Source organism: Phyllostomus hastatus, unplaced genomic scaffold (assembly GCF_019186645.2).
Source record: "Phyllostomus hastatus isolate PE091 unplaced genomic scaffold, TTU_PhHast_1.1 phas_contig_67, whole genome shotgun sequence".
In the NCBI taxonomy this organism is placed as follows: domain Eukaryota; kingdom Metazoa; phylum Chordata; class Mammalia; order Chiroptera; family Phyllostomidae; genus Phyllostomus; species Phyllostomus hastatus.
Window position 1 is genome coordinate 290,996 of NW_025333936.1, and position 23,135 is coordinate 314,130.

A 23,135-nucleotide genomic window follows, 5' to 3' on the forward strand; every position below is an offset into this window, starting at 1 on the left:
TGCTGACCACATGGAGCAGAATTTGCCTCAGCTGGGTCTGGTGTTTACTGAGATCTTCCTTTGGATATGCTGCTTGTGAAGCTAATTTGATTCTGATCTGATGGTGTCTGAAGCTGGCCACTGGATGTGTTTGTTCTGGGTCCTCTTGGAAGGGACTCTTGTGTAGGCCAATGTCAGACACTGCCTGTGACTGGCACTGGGCAATCTGTTTGGGGCTACAAAGTGGTTCACAGTTTGTAGCTGTCTACTGGGCTTGAGGGTGTCCCAGCAAAGATCAAGCTGCACACCAAGGATAGGCTTTACTAGCAACTGCCCTAGGGGCAGATCAGCAAAACTTTCAAGGAACCCTGAGATTTGCTTCTGCCTACCTCTGTCTACTGGCTGCCTGTTAGGCTCAGTCACTGAAGAGCCTCTGGCGGTACTCTACTTGCATGAGGTGTACTCTTAGTGAGTCACCAGATAGGAGTGAGCAGTGTTCACCAGATCTATACAGGTTCAAACTTGATGCCAGTGCTGGGTTTGAGGCTACTCGGCAAATATCCTAAGGTATACTAAGTTTAGCTGCCACCCACTGGGTGCTTGTATACCACTATTGTTGTGCACGGTCTCCAGGAGTAATCAGGGTGAGGCTAGCAGAGTTTATCAGGCTGAAACAGACCAAAATTTGGCCATGAGGCAGGAGGGCTCTGTACCAGTCAAGCGAGTGAGGGGAAAATGGCCCTCGTCCTAGAGCCACATAGCTCAGTCTATCCCAGCTTCTGCCAGAAGCCTGAGCTCAGCAGCTTGGGGCCACTTGGTTGGGAGGGTGGGGATACTGGATCTTCTTTGAGGGGGAGTGCTGGTCAGCCTTGGGGGAAGGAGGGAGGAATGGCCCCTGTCTGAGATCCACACAACTCAGTCATTGATATCCTTGAGTCTGCCAGGATCTCTTTACCCCTGCCTAGGCAGCTGACTCCTCAGCAGGGTGTGAACTCTGCAGTGTGGGGTGACAGGGAGTTCAGGGGGTGGAGCTATTGCATTTCCCCAGGCTGATAGTTTAAGGAAGAGATTGCTCCACCCAAGAAATATGGCATGTGTGGTGCAGCAATGTGACTCAGGGTAGAGGTCTCAGTGGCTGTGCCCCCAGGTCTCTCCCCAGAGCCACAAACCCTGGTCTGTCCTCACACGACTCTAGTCTACTCTGCCTTTCCTCCACTGGAGCCCATGATGATGGTGGCTGCAAATGAGATTTTGCGCTCTGACCCTTTAGGAGGGTACCTGTGTTTCTAGCAGATTTCCTCTCTCTCCCTGGCAGACAGAATCCCCACTGATTTTCACAGCCAGATGTTATGTGGGCGCACCTGTTCCCAGCTTTAGTGCTCTGGGTTGGGGAGCCTGGTTTGGGGGCTGAAACCCCATGCTACTTAGCAGGAATCTTTGCAGCTAAGCTATCCCTCCAGAGTCTCTGCCACCACCCATGGGAATGGGGCCAGCCCCTTTTTGTATCTCCACCCTTCCTACCAGTCTCAGTGTGGTGGCTTCTATAAATCCTTGGTTATAAAACTTCGCTTCAGCTAGTCTTTAGTTGGTTATTCAAATTGATTGCTCTATATTTTAGTTGTAATTCCAGTTTGGTCCTGGGAGGAAGGAAATGTAACTTCCACCTACTCTTCTGCCATCTTGGATCCTCCTGGCAGTTTTTTAACATCAGCTTTATCAAGGAACAGTAAACTACATCCGTTCAGAGTGTAACACTCAGTGATTACACCATGAACCCACCACTACGGTCAACCTGCAGAACTTTCCCATCACCCTGAAAAGTTTATCAGGTCCCATTGCAGTCCATCCTTCACTCAGTTTATTTGCTCTTCATCACCATGGATTAGTTTGCTTTTTAAAAAAAATTATATAAATAGGGTCATGTATATCTCCTCTTGTTTATGTTTTTTTTCACTTGCATAATGCTTTTTAAATTCATCCATGTTTTGATGTATCAGTAATCCCTTCCTTTCTGTTTGTATGGATATACTACTTATTTATTTATTCATTCATCTGTTGATGGACTTTTGAATTACTTCCAGTTTTGAACTACTGTGAATAAGGCTGTTATGAATACTTCTGGACAAGCCACTGTGTGGACATGGGTGTTCATTTCTCTTGGGTAAATACCTAATGGAGGAACAGTTGGGTTGTGTGGTAGATCTATGTTTAATTTTCAAGTAACTGTGAAGCAGTTTTCCAAGGTGGTTTTACCATTTTACACTCCTATTAGAAATGTATAAGAGTTCCAGCTGCCCCTCATCCTTGCCAACACCCAGTATCCATAATTTAGCCATTCTGATGGGTTTCTAGTGGTACCTCATTGTGGCTTTAATTTGCATCTCCCTGATGACTGATGATGTTGGGCATCTTCCATTGCCTCTTGGCCATTCCTGGTCTAGGCAATGGCTATCAGGTGTTTTGCCCATTTGGAACTGGATTGTTTGCCTCATTGAGTTGTAAAAGTTCTTTCTACGAGTATATTCTAAATAAATCTTTTGTAAGGTGGAGGTGTTATAAATATTTTCTCCTGGTCTGTGGTTCACTATTTAGGAGATATTTGAGCCAATGAATGATATTGTAGGGGAAGAACAAATACAACTTTTATCTCCACCCTCCTGGGTTTTCTGGCTGAGGCCCTGCAAATTAGACTGATGAAAGTCAGATTAACAAGAGTAAAACGGTTTTACCCCTATTATATACTATTAACATGTGCCTGGGTGCATACACACAGTAGAACTCAGTGACGAGTAACTCAAAGGGGTGGTTAGTGGCATTCTGACAAAGAACAATACATTTGTAGAGAAGTGATGAAGCAAAGGAAAGGGGGCTTCGGAATGGAAAATGAGGGCTGTCTGTTATGTAGACTCCTCTGGTGCTCCAGCACTGTCTCAACAGGGACGTCCCTGTCCCTCTGGTAGAGGGGGGCGAGGGCAGAGAGGTTTTTTTGTACGTCTATTTCTTCTCAGTTGCCTTCAATTCAAACTGACCCTACTGTCAAAGTAGCGTATTTTGGAGTGGCTTTTTCTGGTTTTCTGTAATGTCATATCAGATTGTATAGGTCTTTAAAGTCAAACAATAAGCACTCTTTGAGCATTTACCTTGTGTAACTGTCCTATATTGTAAGTACTATTTTTATCTCTAATTTACTGAAAAAGAAATGTATTTGGAAGCATTTAGTAGTAATTTTTTGAGCCATACTGTTAATGTCTTTACAAATACAAAGTATCTCCCTAAACAAAATTATTGTTAACTCAATATATATATTTTTACTGAGAACGTAATATACTGATATAAAGATGTAGATGGACCCAGCAATGTATATATACTTTTTTTTCTAGGCAATATGTGAGCTATAAGGAATGAGACAAAGTTCAGGTTCTAAGAGAAAAATTTAGAAAAGACATAGATACATATACCATAGAAATTGTCCAAAGAAGAGAGGTCTAGGGGGAGAATAGGGAAAGAAATGGTTAATCATAAGAGGGTATCTGAAAACATTTCTTAGAAATCCGGTCTAAGTTATATCCTGTCAGGTAGATTGTGTTTAAATATTACACAGGTAGATGTATTACTTTCCTGTGGCTGCTGTAACAAATTACTACCAACTTGATGCTTTACTACAACAAAAATCTATTCTCTCACAGCTCTGAAGGCCAGAATCCAAAAGTGGCATCACTCGGGCAACATCAAGGTATCAGTAGGACCACACGTCCTCCTGAGGTTCCAGGGGAAAATTTGTTCCTTGTCTTTCCCGAGCCTCTGGTGGCTGCTGATATTCCTTGGCATAAGGCCACCTTACTCCCATCTTCGTGGCCAGCATCTTTAAATCTCTCTCTGCTCCATCTTCACATGTCTTTCTCCTCTGTGTGCTTAATCTCCCTCTTGTAAGTATCCCCGTGAGTAAATTTAGGGCCCATCTGGATAGTTCAAAACTATCTCCCTCTCTCAAGATCCGTAGTCATATCTGCAAGGCTATAATGATATATATTGCCATTCACAGGTTCTGGGGACTAGGATGTGGTAGCTTTGGGGAAGTCATTTCTGAGCCTGCCACGGTGGGGATCATGGAGAAGATCATATCAAACAAGGAAAGAACTTGAACAAAAGCATGGGAAACAGAAATATGCTGAATGCATTGAGAAAATAGCAAGGAGTCCTAAGCTATTGAATCACCGTATTTGAGGGAATGGATGGCATGGTGGGAGTGAAGGCTGGAAATAAATTAAGGGGCCTTAAATACCAGGTTGAAATTTGAATTACCTTCCATAGATTAAGGAGAGCCACTGAAGATTTTAGAGCAAGACAGGAGCATCCCCTGATTTGTGTTTCAAGTACGTACTCTGAAGCACTGCACATGATGGATTAGAACCCGTGTGCCACTGACGTCATTCAAAATGAGGATTGCCTTCATGTGTTCAGAAAATGCTTTTGAACATATTACCAGCCTTATACCATTTTAGGTAGTAGAGACATAGCACTGAACAAGATAAGTCCTTGTTTTCTGAGTTTTTCATTTTAGTCAGAGACATAATTAACAGGTAAAAATAAATAATATGAAATAGTAGTGAGTATCATAAGAATAATTAAGTAGAGAAGAATGTGAAAACTCATGATGCTGCTAGGGAGAAGGGAGTTGGGTGACCAGAAAAAGCCACTCTGGGGCCCTCTATGGCGGTGAAATTGGGAGGTGTAACTGTTCAAGCTCATGTGCAGAAAAGCAACAGACTGACACTGGGTAGACACATGGATGAAGCACAGCCCTGGTGAGGTTCAGCTTCTGGTTTCAGTTACCCTTGAGCCTGGCTTTGACGCTTTCTCATGGTTGTGTGAACTATCCAATAGATTCCTCTTTTTCTCATAAACTGTTATCAGATTGAGTTTCTGTCTGTGCAACTAAGAGATCTGATTAATATTGCTGTGGAGCTTCAACGGCATGTATGCAAGTGTCTGTTTCTCATCCTCAAAGCTGGGAAAGAGTATAACAGTTTCTTTTCAGTCAGGTTGGTGAGCTCTCAAATTTCTAGCAGACTTTCAAACTGGTAATGTATCAATAAATTATCTTGCAAAGGGGAAGAGGCACAAAGTTGTTTTTTTTAATAGGTCTGTATTTAAGCAAATAGACTTTAGGAAGTCATATCAGTGCTAAGGAATGAAAGGAGAGAAAAAAAATCTCTCTGTATAAAGTTTGATTATGTATATATACATATACTCACACACATGTGTGCACACACATATATATATATATGATACATGATGAACCTGAAATATTACCTACCAATTAAAAATGAAAAATTTTATGGCTAAGAAAATATATGTGTCTTACATTATATATTAATATAAAATTGCATAGAAGTAAGTCAAAAGTTATCATGTTTGGTTAATTTAGATTGAACTAGATGACTATAATATTGAACATCTGTGTCATCTTTCTTGTGGTAATTAGTACTTGTGTTACAACAGGGCATTCCCTGTCCACATCAAACTGTAGAACAAAGGGAACAGAGCAGGCACCGTGTAATTAAATGCACAGTAGATACACACGACCTGCAATTGCAAAACTCTGGGAAGAACAAATGCCCCAACAACAGGAGAATGGAGGAGCAAGTGTGGTACATGGTCCACCTGAAATACTACCTACCAATTAACAGTGAAAATTTTATGACTAAGAAAATTCATAAAATGTTTATGATACTTTTTAAGAGAACAGGCAAAATATTTAAAAAAAATAAGTGATTACAACTATAAATACTTAATTCTTAGAGCTAAAAGATAATAGATGTTTTGACTACACCAGCAGCCAGGCGCCACATTAAAGTGGTCCCCCATGACATGGGTGCTTGCTTTCTGCTGCGGCCTCACTCCTGATTACTACTGTCACCTCACTAACCATTAGCTATGTTATTTCTGTTTCTGGACTTTTCTTGCATTCTGTCTTTCTTATACTTGACTCATGGCTCCTTCTTTGTTGCGCGTGGGTCACCGGCCAGCAGTGACCACGGAACACTGTGGATGGCTGGACAATAAACACGCGAGAAATAACAGCATGCACAGAGACAAACTAGTTTCTGTGGGGAAGTAGGGACGAAATGGCCACCCCCCCTAGTGGGGAGCGCGCTGATCCACCGTCCATACCTGCTTTTATTAGGCTCATCCTGCATAATAATTCAGGTAAAGTACAGCACTCATATAGAAAACAAAGAACTCTGCCGGTCTATTGAGTTGGGGGTCAAAGAGCTGTAAGGCTGAGGAACAAACTAGCTTCCTCCTAAGACCCTCCTCATTCAACTGAGAGCATTCTTGAACAAAGAAGGTTTCACAGTAATTTACATGTTCTTTCTTAGGCCTGATCACCCCGGGAAATCCGCACTTCCCAGTACCGAGCTGTGCTTCCCCGTCATTGTTTCAGGCTTAGGTGGAGCGTGGGAACTAAGGCCACCAAGAGATAAGGAGATTTTCTTCCGGAAGCTGAGAACTCAGACTTTGTCAAAGCCGAGGAGTGAGGGTCCATCACCCCCCTTTTGCTGCAGCCCCCCCAAGTCCTTCTTTTGGGGGGCCTCCCAAAGTGATCGTGCCTGGCTTGGGTTGTTCCCCCGTGGGGAATCTTACCCGTCTTTGGCTAACCGACCAAGCTTTTTGGGGGTTCAGCAGCCGAAACAGCATTCCTGCCAGAAAGATAAGCTTTTGTCTCCTTGCCGGCTCACGGTTCCAAGGGCGTTCCCTTAGCCTTAGCTAGGCGGGGGTTTCAGCTTCTAATACCAGTCAGGGCGGTTCCCAACATATCCCCCTTTTTTAGTTTTTAAAATCAATTGTGGTTGTTAAGCCTGTGAAACCTACTTTTGCTGTTTTCGAATGCAAATCAGAAGAAAAGCAACATCTACATACATCATAAGGCAATAATAGAAATATAAAGCAGAAACTAAATTCTATGGGTGGTGAATACCTAAATTTCTAAATTCAGTGCAAGAAAACATATTAAGGGAAAAACAAAAGTAATAGGTCTGATTACATTTCCATCTTTGTGAGAAATTACATAGATATCAGGAAAGGCAAATCACATGGCAGTTTGAGCATAATGCAAGCCTGACTTCTTACGAGAGGATTTCTTAACAGGTGCAGTTCTGCGCACCGACTCATCACCTACTTTCTTACATGGGTGTTGAGTTTTAATTTTACCCCTGCCAGAGTGGTTTCTTATACCTTCTCCCTTGTTTTCAGTTAGGACTGCTAAGGGTTCCATAAAGGTGGCTACTTGCTGGTCTCTGATACGACCCTGGGAAAACAATTTGCAAATACACCGAAGTACACAAATCAATATCACAATCAGTAAACAACCAGCAGCTCCAAAAACCCAAATTCTCAAATTAATTCCATCAAACCATGTTTTAGGATTCAGCCAATTAATATTTTCATTAAGGGCTCGAAAAATGTCCTGTTTGGTTAAACGTTGAATGTCCTGCAGCTGATGATGTAACTCCAACTGCAATTTATCAATTTGTCCTTTTAAGTTAGTGGAGAAAGCTCCCCTCAAGCGATGTTGTATATCAGTCCAATTATGTTGGCTGGAATTCCACTGTAGTGGTGTGACACACAGTCTGGAGAAACCAGGGTCACAGGTTAGGTGTTGACGAATCACGAGAGCGTCCCTGGCGTTCGCCAATCCAGTCCAGTGCTGATTCAACTGCAGAAAGGCGGGTCAGGATCTCCTGATCTATTTGCGCCTGTTGGACTAATTCTGAAGTAGCATTGATTAAACAATAAGTGCAACCAGGTGTTAACAAACTGTCGGACTCATAAGGAGAGCAGTGCATTGTTAAATGCTATAATGCCATTTGGATTCATTCATTTTCTGGTCATATTCTGGAGATAACAGATTTGGAAAGAGTTGGAAGACACAATTAAATCATAACCACTATTAACGACTGGTCTTGTTAGATTTATGCAAAGAAGCCTTATGTCATTACTTACTCCTTTAGAATGCCAAATTCTGGAGGGATCAGGTAGGGAGAAAAATATAAAGTGTGAAGGAAAATCCTTTTCCTTCTGATATCTACCAGGCTTCTTAAAACTTTTACTTCCACAGACCCTCTGCAACATTCACAAACTCTCTATTCTTTTTCATACACTTTCTGATATCCACCAAGATTGTATCTCCATGCCTTAGACCTTCCATTACTAACACACACCACATAATTCTTTCTTAAAACATTTACTTCCACAGACTTTCTGAAACATTCACAAACCTTCTAATTTTTCTTTCATACCCTTTCTGATATTCACCAAGATTGCATTTCCATGCCTTATACCTTCAATTATTAACTAACATCACATAACTTCTTTCCTAAAACATTTACTTTTCCATTTATCTTTACAGTTTCCCATTTACATTCCTAGAGTGTGAAGTTTCAACCTTCCCTGGAATCCTCAATTTCCTTTTCAGAGCAGATACAGAGCAAAATCCATCCTTCTCCGTGGGGGTGAAGGTGGGGCCTCCGTGATCTGCTCACTCAATTTGCACACCGTTTCACTGTCAGAATCAGATTCCTCCTCAACAGTCTAGCTCTGTTTTCTTTGTCCAAATGAACTCGAGAGAATCCCTGACAAGCCTCCAGGTTACAAAGGTGTGTACACCAATAGATATACCATTGTTTTGCAAAGATTTCAACCTTTCACCCACTTTTTCCCAAACATCAATGTCTAATGTCCCTCTATCAGGAAACGAAGGACAATATTTTCTTATAGATTGCAAAAGCTGAACCAGATGCTTTTCTTTCTTATACTTTGTTATACTTTGTTATACTTTCTTATACTTTGCTTCTTTAAGAACTTGTTGTAATATACGCAGAAAAGATTTCTGCCCTTTAGTTAAGTTACAACCTATGTTTACCTTCCTTCTTTTTTTTTAAAGAAAAAAGCTTACTTTTATTTACTTTTAATTGGCCAAAATAAATCACCTGATTACTTTTTTCAAGGCAAATCGTTTGTTTTTTCAAACTTGAGAATTAAATTACTATTTACCCAATTATAGGCGGTCGCGAAGAGAGAAACGACCTAGAAAAGAAAGACCTACTTCCCTGAAAATTCAACGCATCCCACGACATGCCCGAGAAAGAGTTCGGGGTCGTCAGCCCTTACCTGGGCTGTTAGCGCGCAAATCCACCCGAAGTTGATGCGTTGTCCACAGCGACGGCTCGTAGCCGCTGGTTCCAAGTGGTCTCGAACGGGATCCCACCTCTGTGGTCCCGAATCGCTGCCCCACGTTGGGCGCCAGCTGTTGCGCATGGGTCACCGGCCAGCAGTGACCACGGAACACTGTGGATGGCTGGACAATAAACACGCGAGAAATAACAACATGCACAGAGACAAACTAGTGTCTGTGGGGAAGTAGGGACGAAATGGCCACCCCCCCTAGTGGGGAGCGCGCTGATCCACCGTCCATACCTGCTTTTATTAGGCTCATCCTGCATAATAATTCAGGTAAAGTACAGTACTCATATAGAAAACAAAGAACTCTGCCGGTCTATTGAGTTGGGGGTCAAAGAGCTGTAAGGCTGAGGAACAAACTAGCTTCCTCCTAAGACCCTCCTCATTCAACTGAGAGCATTCTTGAACAAAGAAGGTTTCACAGTAATTTACATGTTCTTTCTTAGGCCTGATCACCCCGGGAAATCCGCACTTCCCAGTACCGAGCTGTACTTCCCCGTCATTGTTTCAGGCTTAGGTGGAGCGTGGGAACTAAGGCCACCAAGAGATAAGGAGATTTTCTTCCGGAAGCTGAGAACTTAGACTTTGTCAAAGCCGAGGAGTGAGGGTCCATCACCCCCTTTTGCTGCAGCCCCCCAAGTCCTTCTTTTGGGGGGCCTCCCAAAGTGATCGTGCCTGGCTTGGGTTGTTCCCCCCATGGGGAATCTTACCCGTCTTTGGCTAACCGACCAAGCTTTTTGGGGTTCAGCAGCCGAAACAGCATTCCTGCCAGGAAGATAAGCTTTTGTCTCCTTGCCGGCTCACGGTTCCAAGGGCGTTCCCTTAGCCTTAGCTAGGCGGGGGTTTCAGCTTCTAATACCAGTCAGGGCGGTTCCCAACACTTCTTCCTGGATATCAACAGCCTTGATTTCCCCAACTTCAACCTACCATTTGAGAAGACTTCATATACCTGTTCTATCCTACCTAAATGCATCAGGTTTTACAGGCAGAGCCCTCAAAATATACATAAGGTAAACTCCAGTGTGCTCGGGTCGTAAAGAATAGGTAATATTTTTTCTTCATTCCAAGCTTCCTTGTCCCAGCACCATTGCAGTGAACAGTTAAAGACTTGGTAACAACAAGGTTTCCTCACGTCTGCCAAGATTGGCAGCTAGTGCTGATTTTACAGAACTGCGCATTTCAGCCCCCCGCCCCCCCCCCACCAAAAATGCTTGTTGTTTCACTGGCACTTTGTATTTATAACATGGCAGAACGGTATGTATATGCCAGGTGTTAGTCTGGGAACAGAATCCACTTCATGGAATTATCTAGTCCATAAATTATACAGGCCTTATGGATATTCTATCATATAGCTGGGGCTCGTAAATAATTCCCCACAGGATTCCAGGTTTAATTTCCTAATATTGGATTTACTCTGGAAAGTAATTCTTAGGCTGTGTTTGTGCCTACTGGTAGATCTTGATGTCTTTGACATTGTGGGGTGTCTTACACATTTTTACCACTGTATTAACTTCATCAGGCTTCCTTAACAAAGCATCTTAGACTAAGTGGCTTAAACAACAGAAATTTTTTAACTCACTGCTTTGGAGGCTAGACGTCCAAGATCAAGGTGTTGGGCAGAGTTGGCTCTTTCTGAGGAATGTAAAGAAGACTCTGTTCTTTGCCTCTCCACTTGCTTCTGGTGGTTTGCTGGCAATCTTTGGTGTCACATGACTTGTAGAAGCATCACCTCGCTCCCCACCTTCACCTTCATGGGGCACTGTCCCTGTGTGCCAGTCAGTCTCCAAATCTCCCCTTTCTGGAAGGACATCAGTCACACTGGGTTAGGGTCTACCCTAATGACCTTAGTTTATAACAACTGCAACGAACCTATGTCCAAATGAGTCACATACTAATATACTGGTGTTAAGATGTTAATATATGAAGTTTGCAGGAGATACAATTTAATCCGCCACAACTACCAATCTCATGATAACTCCAGACTTCATTTCTGCCATGTTGGTGTCAGGGTTAGTCATGAAATTGCTTTGGCCAATAAAATGTGAGTAGAAGTAATGTGTGTACCTCTGAGCAGAATGTGAGAATTTTATTCCCTCTGCTATCAAACTGGCAGTACTGCAGATAGAGGCTATTTCATCAGCCTGTGTCTCAGAGTGACAGTGACATGGAACAGAGCAGCAGCTGACCTTCGTGTATGTGTACATGAAAAAGAAATAAATCTTTATGGTCTTAAGCCACCACAACCTTGGGGTCCTTTGTTACTGAAACAAGAATTAACTTAAACTAACTGACACTCTAAGTACCTAATTGAAGCTAAGGAACACCATAAGCTCACTCCTAATGTATGGGTTTTTCATTCATTTATTAGGTACTTGTTAAAAATGCTATGTGGCAGGCATAGTACTGTGATGGCACTGTAACAGTTAATTTTATGTGTCAAATTAGCTAGGCCACAGCACCCAGAGATTTGTTCAAACACCAGTTATATGTCTCTGTGAAGGTATTTTTTCAGAGGAAATTAACATTTAAATCAGCAGACTTTAAGTAAAGCAGATTACCTTCCATAATGTGGTGGGCCTGATCCAATCAGTTGAAGGGCCTTAAGACACAAAACACTGAGGTCTGCTCCTCCACCCCCCCCCCAGGAAGAAGGAATTCCATCTGCAGTTACCCTTCAGACTCAAGCTGCAGCCTCAACTCCTCCATGGGTCCCCAACCTGCAAGACTGTTCAGCAGACTTTAGAACTTGCCAATCCCCACAAATTGCATAAACCAATTTCTTAGTATTGGTTTTCTAGAGACACAGAACCCATAGGGTGGTCCAGAAGGTATCCAGCCATGTAATATGAAAAATAGATATTTATTGAAGGAGATACGAGATACAAGAAACATTGTATGTAGGACAGTAATGTCTCAGTCCCCTTCGAAGTAGGCACTTTGGAACCTCACACAGTTCTCCCAATGTGCCATCAGCTGCCCTTTGTATTTTCCTGAATCTCATCAACGGTCTGAAATCTCTTCACTTTCAAAAGTGATTTTAGTTTTGGGAAAATCCAGAATTTGCAGGATGCCAAATCTTGGCTGTGGGGGGCTGAGTCACCTGGGTGATTTGATGTTTTGCCACAAAACTGCACAAGACGTGATGCATGTGTGTGCATGTTGTTGTGATGAAGCTGCCAGTCACCAGTTGCCCACAGCTGTGGCCTTCTGCAATCATCCAAATAGTTTCCACAGAAGAATGTTCAAGCTTAATGCTAAATTTGATGCAGACTCATTGCTCTACTCACTCAGTCATTTTGAATGTGATAGCCACACAGTACACATGCTCACTCAACAGCAAATACCACTCCCATTGAGTAGTACAGTGAAGTTGTCATTGTTCACACATGCACATTCCAGTCCACTCTCCTTGGCTGCCAGGTTACATCGATGTTGCACAAACTGTTCTCGTTATATTATCAGTGGTTGAACTTTTTCCAGACAGACCTGTTGATTCTGTTTCTCTAGAGAAACCTGATTAATACATACCCCCATCAGTGAACAATCTAGCAATAGTTCTCATAGATCTTACAGTCTAAAGAAGGATACAGACAAGCAGAAAAGTTACAGTGTTATGTAGTAGATCCTGGGAAGTACTCCATTTAATAGTAGGAGTGCCTAACCTTGACTTGGGGTGTCAGAGAAGGCTTTCTTGAGGAAAGAAGTCTAATTTGGGAACTGAAGGTGGCAGGTGGAATAGGAGTTATTGGCTAAGTACAGGGATGGGGTAGTGGGGGCCAGGGATTAGACTGAGTATAGAGCATGTATTCTCCACAGGGATATTATTGCTCCAAAGGGGAGAAAATTGGTGCCCAACAGGTGAAATAAACCTTAGCTATTACAATGTTGTGACCATGCAGAGTTCAACTCTATGTGACAAAATTGTATTCCTTAATACTCAGTGAGGAAGTAGGGGAGATGGTTAGAACAAACATCTAAATTGTCTCCTTGGGTGGGGGGCACTGATGAAAAAGATGTGGAGAAACATTGGCATGGAAAGACCAGTTTGGGCAGATGAGTGATCACATGTGGAGCTATGGAAGTGAGAGAGAACAGGGAATATTTGAATTATGGCAATAGTTGAGGCACAGAGTCAGGGAAGGAGTGGACGTAGGGAGAGTAGCTAGAGGAGGCTGTTCTCGCCACACATTCTAAAGAAAATTAACTCTGAGAAGGCGTTTGCCCTCAATTATCTAAATAGTTGAATTAAAATTAGACTTTATGTCAAAATTATCTGCTGCAGACAGTGCTTACTTTTTAATATATGAATCTGTACTTTGTGTTTATAGTCACGTACTGAGTGAATCATTAAGTTTTAAACATTTTTTAGAGATGGCAAAGGACAATTGTTAAACTGTCTTTTTCTATCTATCATTCTGGGACATTTTAGTTTTATAATTATAGTCTCTAGAATAGCATCATGTTCCAGTGGGTACTTAATCATAATGCTGTTCTGGAAGGCACATTAACCTCTGGAGAATTTGCATGTGACTTTACCTCACTGGAGCTTCAAAGATTAAAAAACATGAGAGTAAAAAGGTATTTTTCTTGGCTTCATTATTGGGAATAGAATGAGAACAATGATCTATTTAATAACCATTATCATTATCTTCCCCACAAATTGAATTAAAATTACTTTAATATTCTATTAGGGTAATCTTTACAAATACACTGCCAATCATATTTTTTATTTCCAGCAGCTTGTTAACATGAACTCAAAGCTAATTCAATCCTTTTGTGAGATAATATGAACTTAATTCTAGAATCTAAAAATCTAAAAAATTGTATGCTGTACTATAATTTTGACCTTGAGTGTTTTTCTTTGATGTTCCCTAGCCTGCTTAACGTTAAGTAGAACTTATCTAATGTCAGATACAAATTTTTTTAAGAAGCAGTATTCTAATAAATATTTTTACAAGGTCTTGTTATGAATAGTCCTGAGTATGTGTTCTCGAATCAGACTGCCTGGGTTCAAATCCTGAGCTGTATCCAGTTGGGTTTAAATGTAACTAGCTTTTCTAAATTTGGGCAGATGTGTAAAGTTATGTGATCTTTTTCTTCTCTGTACCTCATTTTCTCATATGTGGAGTTGCAAATACTATGTGAGTTAATTATGTAAAAACACATAGAACTGTGCCTGGTACATGCCTAGTACTCAATTATATTAGCTATTATTATTGTTACTATTACTGTCATTATTTGAAACCCCTTATTAAGTGTTTTTAAAAGCATTTGTTGAGTGCTTCCTGTATTCCATAGGAGAAACTGTTAGTAAATCTTACATAAAATGACATTCAGACTCAAAATATTTTTAAAACTTTTTAATGATTATTATTCTCTTTGGTACATTTCAGGTCTTTAAATTGATTTATTTTTTTTAAAACGAGGATGATATTTTGGTTCTTATGTGAGAAGATAAACATCTAAAATTTATAAGAAAAAGCATTCCTTGGCACAGTAGGTAGGAGATGAATTCCTCTTCAGAATTTTTTTATTGAAGCCTAGCATCTACATTTATGGTGCTGTTTTTTTTTTCCAGGTCAACAATAGGGTGAAGAGTTACCCATGATTTTCTGGCATTTTTGAACTTTGATTAAAGAAATTTAAACACTCTTTTAATATTTATACCTTTCAGAGAATGTCTTTGAAATTTAAAAATGCCAAACGAATTGAAGGCCTTGACAGTAACGTGTGGTGAGTACCTGAGAACCAGCAGTAGTCACGTGGCGAGTTTTTGTCCTGCACATTGTTCTATCCAGACTGGGGAATTTTTAGCCTTGTCTGTGGTCTATCAACAAATCACCTTATTTTAATTCATTCATTAAAGTGGAAATGGAAGGATAACTTCCGTCAATGGAATGATCCATCCTCTGATTTGTTCATTGAGCAAATGTGCCGAGCCCTGTGCTAGTCATGGGAAATAGGCAGAGGAAAGACAAAGTTTGGCTGATGCCGTCATGGAACTTAGCTTCGAATCTCTTGCTATTAGCTTCCGTCCCTAACAGTCCATTAGAGAACATACCAGGGCTGGTGTGACTGAGAAAAAAATCTATGATTAAAATTTGGGTGTCACAGAATTGAGATTTGTACGAAGCATTATTTGTTCATCTCTCATTTCATTAAGTGAAGTCATTTTGTAGATGGTAAAATTTTTTTGATAACTCATGTTTTTTTAATCTGTTGGACTACAGCAGGCCTTATTTTTGCAGCTTTATAATTAAATTATGAAGTATAAAAAGGTAGTGTTGTAATTATAGTGCCTATTAATATTAGTATTTTTTTTATCTTTAGGATTGAATTTACCAAGTTGGCTGCAGAGCCCTCTGTTGTGAATCTTGGCCAAGGCCTTCCAGATATCTCCCCGCCTGAGTATGTGAAGGAAGAATTATCAAAGGTTGCAGCTATGGATAGCCTGAATCAGTATACACGGGGCTTTGTAAGTACAGGAGGGCCGTGTGGGGCATGAGCTTGTACTTGATGTTGTATTATGTGTGAACATACTTTCTATCACCTTTGTGCAATTGGCTTTCTGGGACCAATCTGATAACCAAGGAACATTACCTGTTCCCTTGGCCCCTAGGATGAGCCGCCATCCTCCACTTCTAGCCCCTGCACAGTCCTGTTTTGGCCCTTCCTTTATACTGTTGTTGGAGAATGGCAGCGGGGGAGGGAGATGTCTTCCTGAGACACAGGTTTCTTTCCCACTAACACTTGTGCAGCTTTATCACTGCCTCTTAATTATCCTTTATTTCCAACTAGTTACTTTCTTCTACTCTACCTCAGCCCAACTCCCATTCTTCTGTGATTAAATGTTCAGGATATCCACAGATTTCCTAGATTCTTAAAAAAAAATTACTAAGTAAATTGAGCAAGGTTGTAGGATACAAGGCCAATATACAATAATCCAAAAATCAATTGTATTTCTTTTTTTTTAAGATTTTATTTATTTATTTTTTAGAGGGGAAGGGAGGGAGAAAGAGAGGGAGAGAAACATCAATGTGTGGTTGCCTCTCACACGTCCCCCCCTACTGGGGACCTGGCCCACAACCCAGGCATGTGCCCTTGACTGGGAACAGGACCAGTGACCCCCTTGCTTCACAGGCCAGCACTCAGTCCACTGAGCCACACCAGCCAGGGCTCAATTGTATTTCTATATACTAAAAATAAATGGTTAAACTATAAAAAATTTTTAAATACCATTTGCAATAACATCCAAAACCATGAAGTATTTGGAATTGAACTTTTAAAATAAATGTAAAATCTGTGCACTGAAAATTGCAATACATTTCCTGAAAGAAATTAAATAATACCTAAATAAATGGAGTGATGTATGATGTTCATGGGATAAAAAGACTAAATATTGTTAAAATGACAATTCTCCCTCATTGATTCATAGCAGAGTTTGTCAATTTGATGGCTTGTGGCTAAATCTGATGCACTCCTGATTTTTTTTTAAATAAAGTTTTATTAGAACATAACTGTGCCCATTCATTTGCATGTTTTCCAGTTTTTGTAAATATATGACTGTATGTGTATGAGGAGGGACCCCCTAAAAAACCATAATTATCTTCTGGAGGCTGGGCCCCTTATAGTACAGGCTTCCCCCACTAGGTGAGTGTGCTAGAAACCCACCTGTATCAGTGTACCAGCTGCTGTTGTGAGAGGCTGCATTCAGCTTCAGTGAATTTTTTTTGAGACTTAACTTATTTGCCCGTTTCATGATAGGTGATTATTTTTTAGCACATCTGCCCACACTGTGCTGAGTGTTCGGCAATGTTTGACCAAAAATGGCATGACCCCTCTACCCCCACCTTCCCTATTCACCAGATGTTGCTCCAAGCAACTTTTTTTTTGTTTCCCTGGATGAAAAGAAAGTCCTCCAAAGGGAAAGATTTTGCTGATGTGGAAGAGGTAAAACAAAAAAATAGCAGAAGCACGAGAAGACATCAAAATTGAAGAGCTCAGTAATTATTTTCAGGAGTGGGGGAAAAAGCCTTTTTTTAAATATATTTTATTGATTATGCTATTACAGTTGTCCCCATTTCCCTCCTTCACTCCCCTCCACCCTGTATACCCTCTCCCACCCACTTTCCCCCCACCTTTAGTTCATGTCCATGGGTCATGCTTATAAGTTCTTCAGCTTCTACATTTCTCGTACTATTCTTGCCCTCCCCCTGTCTATTTCCTACCTACAATCTATTCTACTTATTCTCTGTATCTTTTCCCCCTCTCTCCTCCCACTCCCCTTGTTGCTAACCCTTCCATGTGATCTCCATTTCTGTGGTTCTGTTCCTGTTCTAGTTGTTTGCTTAGTTTCTTTTGGTTTTGCTTTAGGTGTGGTTGTTAATAATTGTTAATTGTGAGTTTGCTGTCCTTTTACTATACATGTTTTTTTTTAATCTTCTTTTCTTAGATAAGTCCCTTTAACATTTCATAAAATAAGGGCTTGGTGATGATGAACTCCTTTAACTTGACCTTATCTGAGAAGCACTTTATCTGCCCTTCCATTCTAAATGAAAGCTTTGCTGGATAGAGTAATCTGGGATATAGGTCCTTGTCTTTCATGACTTGGAATACTTCTTTCCAGCCCCTTCTTGCCTGTAAGGTCTCTTTTGAGAAATCAGCTGACAGTCTGATGGGAACTCCTTTGTAGGTTACTATCTCCTTATCTCTTGCTGCTTCTAGGATTCTCTCCTTCATTTTTTACCTTGGCTAATGTAATTATGATGTACCTTGGTGTGTTTCTTCTTGGGTCCCAGCTTCTTTGGGGACTCTCTGAGCTTCCTGGACTTCCTGGAAGTCTATTTTCTGTGCCAGAATGGGGAAGTTTCTCCTTTATTATTTGTTCAAGTACGTTTTCAATCTGTTGCTCTATCTCTTCCCCTTCTGGTACCCCCTGTAATTTGGATGTTGGAACGCTTAAAGATGTCCTGGAGGTTCCTAAGCTTCTCCTCATTTTTTGTAATTCTTATTTCTCCATTCTTTCCTGTTTGGTGGTTTCTTTCTTCCTTCTGGTCCACTCTATTGTTTTGAGTCCCAGTTTCCTTCCCTTCACTATTGGTTCTCTGTGCATTTTCCTTCATTTCTTTTATGGTAACCTGCATTTGTTCATCTAATTTGTGACCAAAATCAACCAATTCTGTGAGCTTCCTGATTACCAGTGTTTTGAACTGTGCATCTGATAGGTTAACTATCTCTTAGTCACTCAAAAGGATGAGTTCTGGGGCACTGATTTGTTCTTCTGTTTGAGCCCTTTTTTGGGGGAGAGGGGGGTTCTGGTCGCTCCTGCTGTAGGGTGAGGGGCGGAGCCTTAGGTGTTCACCAGGGCTGGGCACCCCAGTCGCTAGATTGTGACGTTGTATGTGAGGGTGCGGAGGGAACAATGGCGGTAGCTCTGTTCAGTCCCTTCCCGGTATCCTTGGTTGCATGCTCTGCCCTGCTCCACACTCGCCGCCTCACTGGGTCCGCCAGCTGCCGCTTGCATACTCAGGGTCCGCCCTGCTGCGATCTTGTGCTCCCCAGATGCCTTATGTGCTCCCGGTTGCCTTCTGCACCCAATTCTGCCTGTACTCCGCCCAGCAACCCACACCTGGCTGCTTGTCTCTGCCCCTCCTACTGGTCTGGATAAACGGGTCTATTTCAAGTTCTTGGCTGTCCGACTTCCATTCAGATTAAATTTTCTATCAGTTCTGGGTGTTATTCTGCCTCTAAATTGTTGTTGTTTCCAATCTTGGTTGTGTGTGGAGGTACGGTGTGTCCACCTATGCCTTCATCTTGCCAGAAGTCCCCGAAAAAGTCTTGATAGGTGTATTGCATCAAATGGAAAGTAGTTTGAACGTGACTGAAATTTAAACATGTAACAATAAATACATAATTTTTTATAAATAAATTCCCTTTTTTGGGAAGTCCCCCCTCATATATTGGTATAAGCACTGGCAATGGTATTTAACTAGTACCAGGCTGAGGACATTACACCTCAGGGACAGGGAAGAAAGTGAGGTTGAGGAGAAATCATAATTTTTTCTACATGTCTTTGCCTAGTGTAATTACTATATAAAGCATGAATTAGTTTTGTAATTAAGAATATTTCCAATCACAGACCCTTATCATTCTGAGAAAAGATGGTTAGTGTTTATTATAATTGCCTTCAAATCTCCCTTTGCTAGAATTTGTTAGGCCTGGTATTAAAAGGAAACTTTGGATTTCTGGGAATAGAGACAAACTTCTGTTGCTCTTTCCATAATTTCTGTGTATTTTTTAGAGCTTGAATTTATGTGGTCTTTTTTCTCGCTATTGTTTTTCAGTTTATTGCCTATGTTCTATTACCTCTTCTATTATTAATTATTCCCAGGTTCTCTAATATTATGGTATCTTCTAATTTCAAAATATGAAAAAAAATGTACTATAGCTTTATGTTTATTTTTTAACTCAGTGAAGGTTTGACACATACTAGTCAATAATTTCAAAGGAATAAAAAAGGTGACAAATAAAGTGCATCTTTCACCCCAGAAATGCCTGGTTTTCTTCATTTGAACTGGGGTGGACAACGTACAAGGAACCTCAGGCCCTTTTACCCTCACAAACCCGGGGTGTATCCAACTAGCCTCCCTCTTCCAAACCACGTTTGTTCCTCCAGAGCACAGGAACTTTCCACACAAAAGCGTATTACCTGCACTTGGACGCTTATTGACATGTGACTGAAAATCAGGGTGGTTCCCCAAAAGCAAAACAGGAAAGTAAATGCTGGATAGAAAAAAAATAAATATTGACTTTAATACCTAAAATCACAAGGAGGGGGAAAGAGAGGGAAAAGAAAGAGAAGGAGAGAAGGGAACAGAAGAAAACGGAATAGAAGACTGAGGAAGGGCTAATCAAGAAGTCAGGCCTCCCCACACCTCAGACTTCGTGCATACACAGTCCCCTCGGTCCCTCGTGTTTCAAGTGTTCTCCTGGGTGACTATTGCTCTCTGGGCTGTCAATAGGAATAGTGTTCCACTTCTCCCTTGCATCTGCTGTTAGCACATTGACACTAATGTGCATTGCTCTGGTGAATTTGCTTTGTCCCTTCTTAGTCCATGGGTTTGAATAACCCTCTCTCCTGCAACCTGGAACAACAGAATCAAGTGATACATAGTTAATACAGGTTTTTGGCTCTGTTTATCTGGGAAAAATATCTAACTCCATTCAATATGACTTAATTACTGTCAAAAAGTCAATGTGCTCTGATTACTATCAAAATTTACTATCTATACCCCCAAATATATTTGATGTTGAAGTCAATTTTTTTCAAAACAAATAATTTGATATTTAGTATTCTAAAATCAGTCACGTCATAGGAAGTTTTCAGTCATTGACAAGTCTTCATAGTCATTCATATGGGAACCTTTGAATGTAGGAAAAAAAATTTTAATTAACTGCCAATTAAAAGTACATATCTTCTTTGGGTATTCATAAAACCTGTATTTTTAAAAAATTCTTGCACATTTAGAACTAAATTATTTTAAAGAATTAGGTTCCATAACTCAAGTTTTTTTCTTCTGTTTTATTCAACAGGGTCATCCATCACTTGTGAAAGCTCTGTCTTGCTTATATGAAAAGTTTTATGAAAATCAGATCGATCCGAATAAAGAAATCCTCGTTACAGTAGGAGCCTATGGGTCTCTTTTCAATGCCGTTCAAGGGTTAATCAATGAGGGGGGATGAAGTAAGTGTGTTAACATGATCATTTGCCTGTTTTCATCATTATCATTTGTCCTGCCTTTGAATCTTTTACTTATTTTATGCTCTCTTATTTTTTAATTATTTTTTGAAGTATAGTGCATATGCATCAAAGTTCACAAATCTTAAATGTACAATAAATGTTTACATGTGTGTGAGTTTATTCCCATGTGACCACAAACGAGATGAAGATACACATTTCCTCGCCCCTTTGCCCTCTCTTTGTCTATATTCCCCCAGAGGTACTCACTCTTCTGTCTGCTATCACCTGCTCTTTAACTTGATATAACAGAGTCATAGGGTGTGTATTCCTGAATCTGGATTTTATGTTGTCTGTGAGATTCATCCATCTTTGTTGTACATACTTTATTTTTTTATTTCTACAGCTTATTTAGATAAGAGCAGGTGGAAGGGGCCAGCAATGATGAGGAAAATTAATCTTAGTTTTCACTGCTAAAACCACCTTTAATCTGAACTCAATCAACAAGTATTTGGTTACTGTCCTTTTGAGCCAAGTATCATTAGCAGGATAGTGTGAGGAATGTATAATAGGAAGGGTGAGTACTTTCTGCTGTTTAGTCTCGCGATGTAAGATCCTCTTTGGCACCAAGCTCAGTCAGCTCTGCCCCTACTTTTCCATTATCATTCCAATACCCCTGGCTTCAGGATTTTCTGACCTCTTTCACTTATTCAAAAAGTATTAAGGATCTCCTCTATGCTAGGCACTATGGGAAAGGAGATTTTTAAAAGGCAGTTTATACGCGGAAGGAACTCTGTGTCAAGTAAAGGAGACAGACCTATAAACAGATTAAGAGGAATGCAGCATGATTGTCAGTAGCGGTGCACTGAGTTGTAGTGGTGACAAAGGGAAGCGATCAGCTCTGCCACGTAGATCTGCCAGGCTCCAGAGAGGCGTTGCTTAAGCCGGGCCTGAAGGATGAATGCTCACCATGATCTATATTGTTAATTCCTGTCTTTGAATTCTCATAGCACTTTATCTGTACTTTTTTCATTAAAAAAAACATCACTATTACTTTGAGTTATATTGTTTTATATCTCATTGCCTGTATTATGCTAGACAATAAGCTAAAGAGAACATGTTAAGAAAGTACAGTCATAATTTTATATAAAAAATATCCTTTACTCCTATAAAAGAGTTGAAATTTCACCTCAGACCTTGACATCATTAATCCTTTGTTGCTTCTGCTTCTCTGTGCCCTGTTGGAGTGCCGAGGCTCAGACCCTCTGCCTCCTTTTCTCTAACCCTTTCTTCCCTGATCACTTTATCTAATATTTTGAAACCACACACAAAGTTACCCTCTAGCATGTTGACCTGTTTTACTGTCTTTATAACATTGAATACTATCTGAAATTATTCAATTTACTTCCTCATTTTCTTGAGTATTATAAGTCTCTCTCAGTAGAACGTGAGTTCCAGAACTGGTTTGTTGCTGTACTGCCAGCACCTAAAATAGTGAGTGTTCAGGAACTATTCTTCACAAAGGGAGGGGATTACTTCCATTGTAACAATGAAGAAATTATAGGGAAGTGTGTAAGTACCTTTTCTCAGTTCTACCTCAGTTCTGCCTCCCAATGTAGTTTCCTTTCCTTTGAGCTCTCCTTCCATATCAGGCACTCTGTTTCTCACCAGGGTTGCAAAGATAGGTCATCTTAGTTTCTGAGAATTTTCGCAGACTAATTAAAAACTTTGCAGTCCACTGGAGGGAAAGATCATTTCCTGGTTCATCTTTGTCCTCCACAATACACCACCTCAACATGGCACATGAGATAGTAGGTGTGCAATGAAAGCTGAATGACTAGGACAAGCAAAGGGGCGTAAGAATGAAGGGCCTCTTTTGATGCCAAAGAGAAAAGAACTTGGACAGGTATTTCACATCATAGGAAATAGAAACAGTAAAAACTGCAAATTTAGAACAATAATTAGGGACCATTAATTTAACCAACATAAAGTTTAGTAAGACATCTTTGTGTTGACCTGTGAAATTATAAATAGTTGTTGCCAGATTTTTTCAAAAGCAGTTTGGCTGTATATAGGAAGTGCCATAAGGGTGTTTATACCCTTTAATCTAGCAAAACAATCTTCTGAATTTATTCAGCAAACTATTTTAAAAAAGAGAAACTATACTTACAAATGG

The 23,135-nt window shown here is 40.6% G+C and overlaps 1 protein-coding gene across 1 annotated transcript in view; it reads left to right on the forward strand.

The window, feature by feature from the left end:
- LOC123825887 (kynurenine--oxoglutarate transaminase 3-like) overlaps window positions 1-20,964 on the forward strand; it is a 41,183-nt gene extending 20,219 nt beyond the window's left edge. The window contains exons 3-5 of the mRNA XM_045849537.1: window positions 14,897-14,955; window positions 15,553-15,697; window positions 20,815-20,964. Of these exons, the coding sequence (XP_045705493.1) occupies window positions 14,897-14,955; window positions 15,553-15,697; window positions 20,815-20,964 (354 nt within the window). The remainder of the gene's footprint in view (window positions 1-14,896; window positions 14,956-15,552; window positions 15,698-20,814) is intronic.
- The last annotated feature ends 2,171 nt before the right edge of the window (window positions 20,965-23,135 follow it).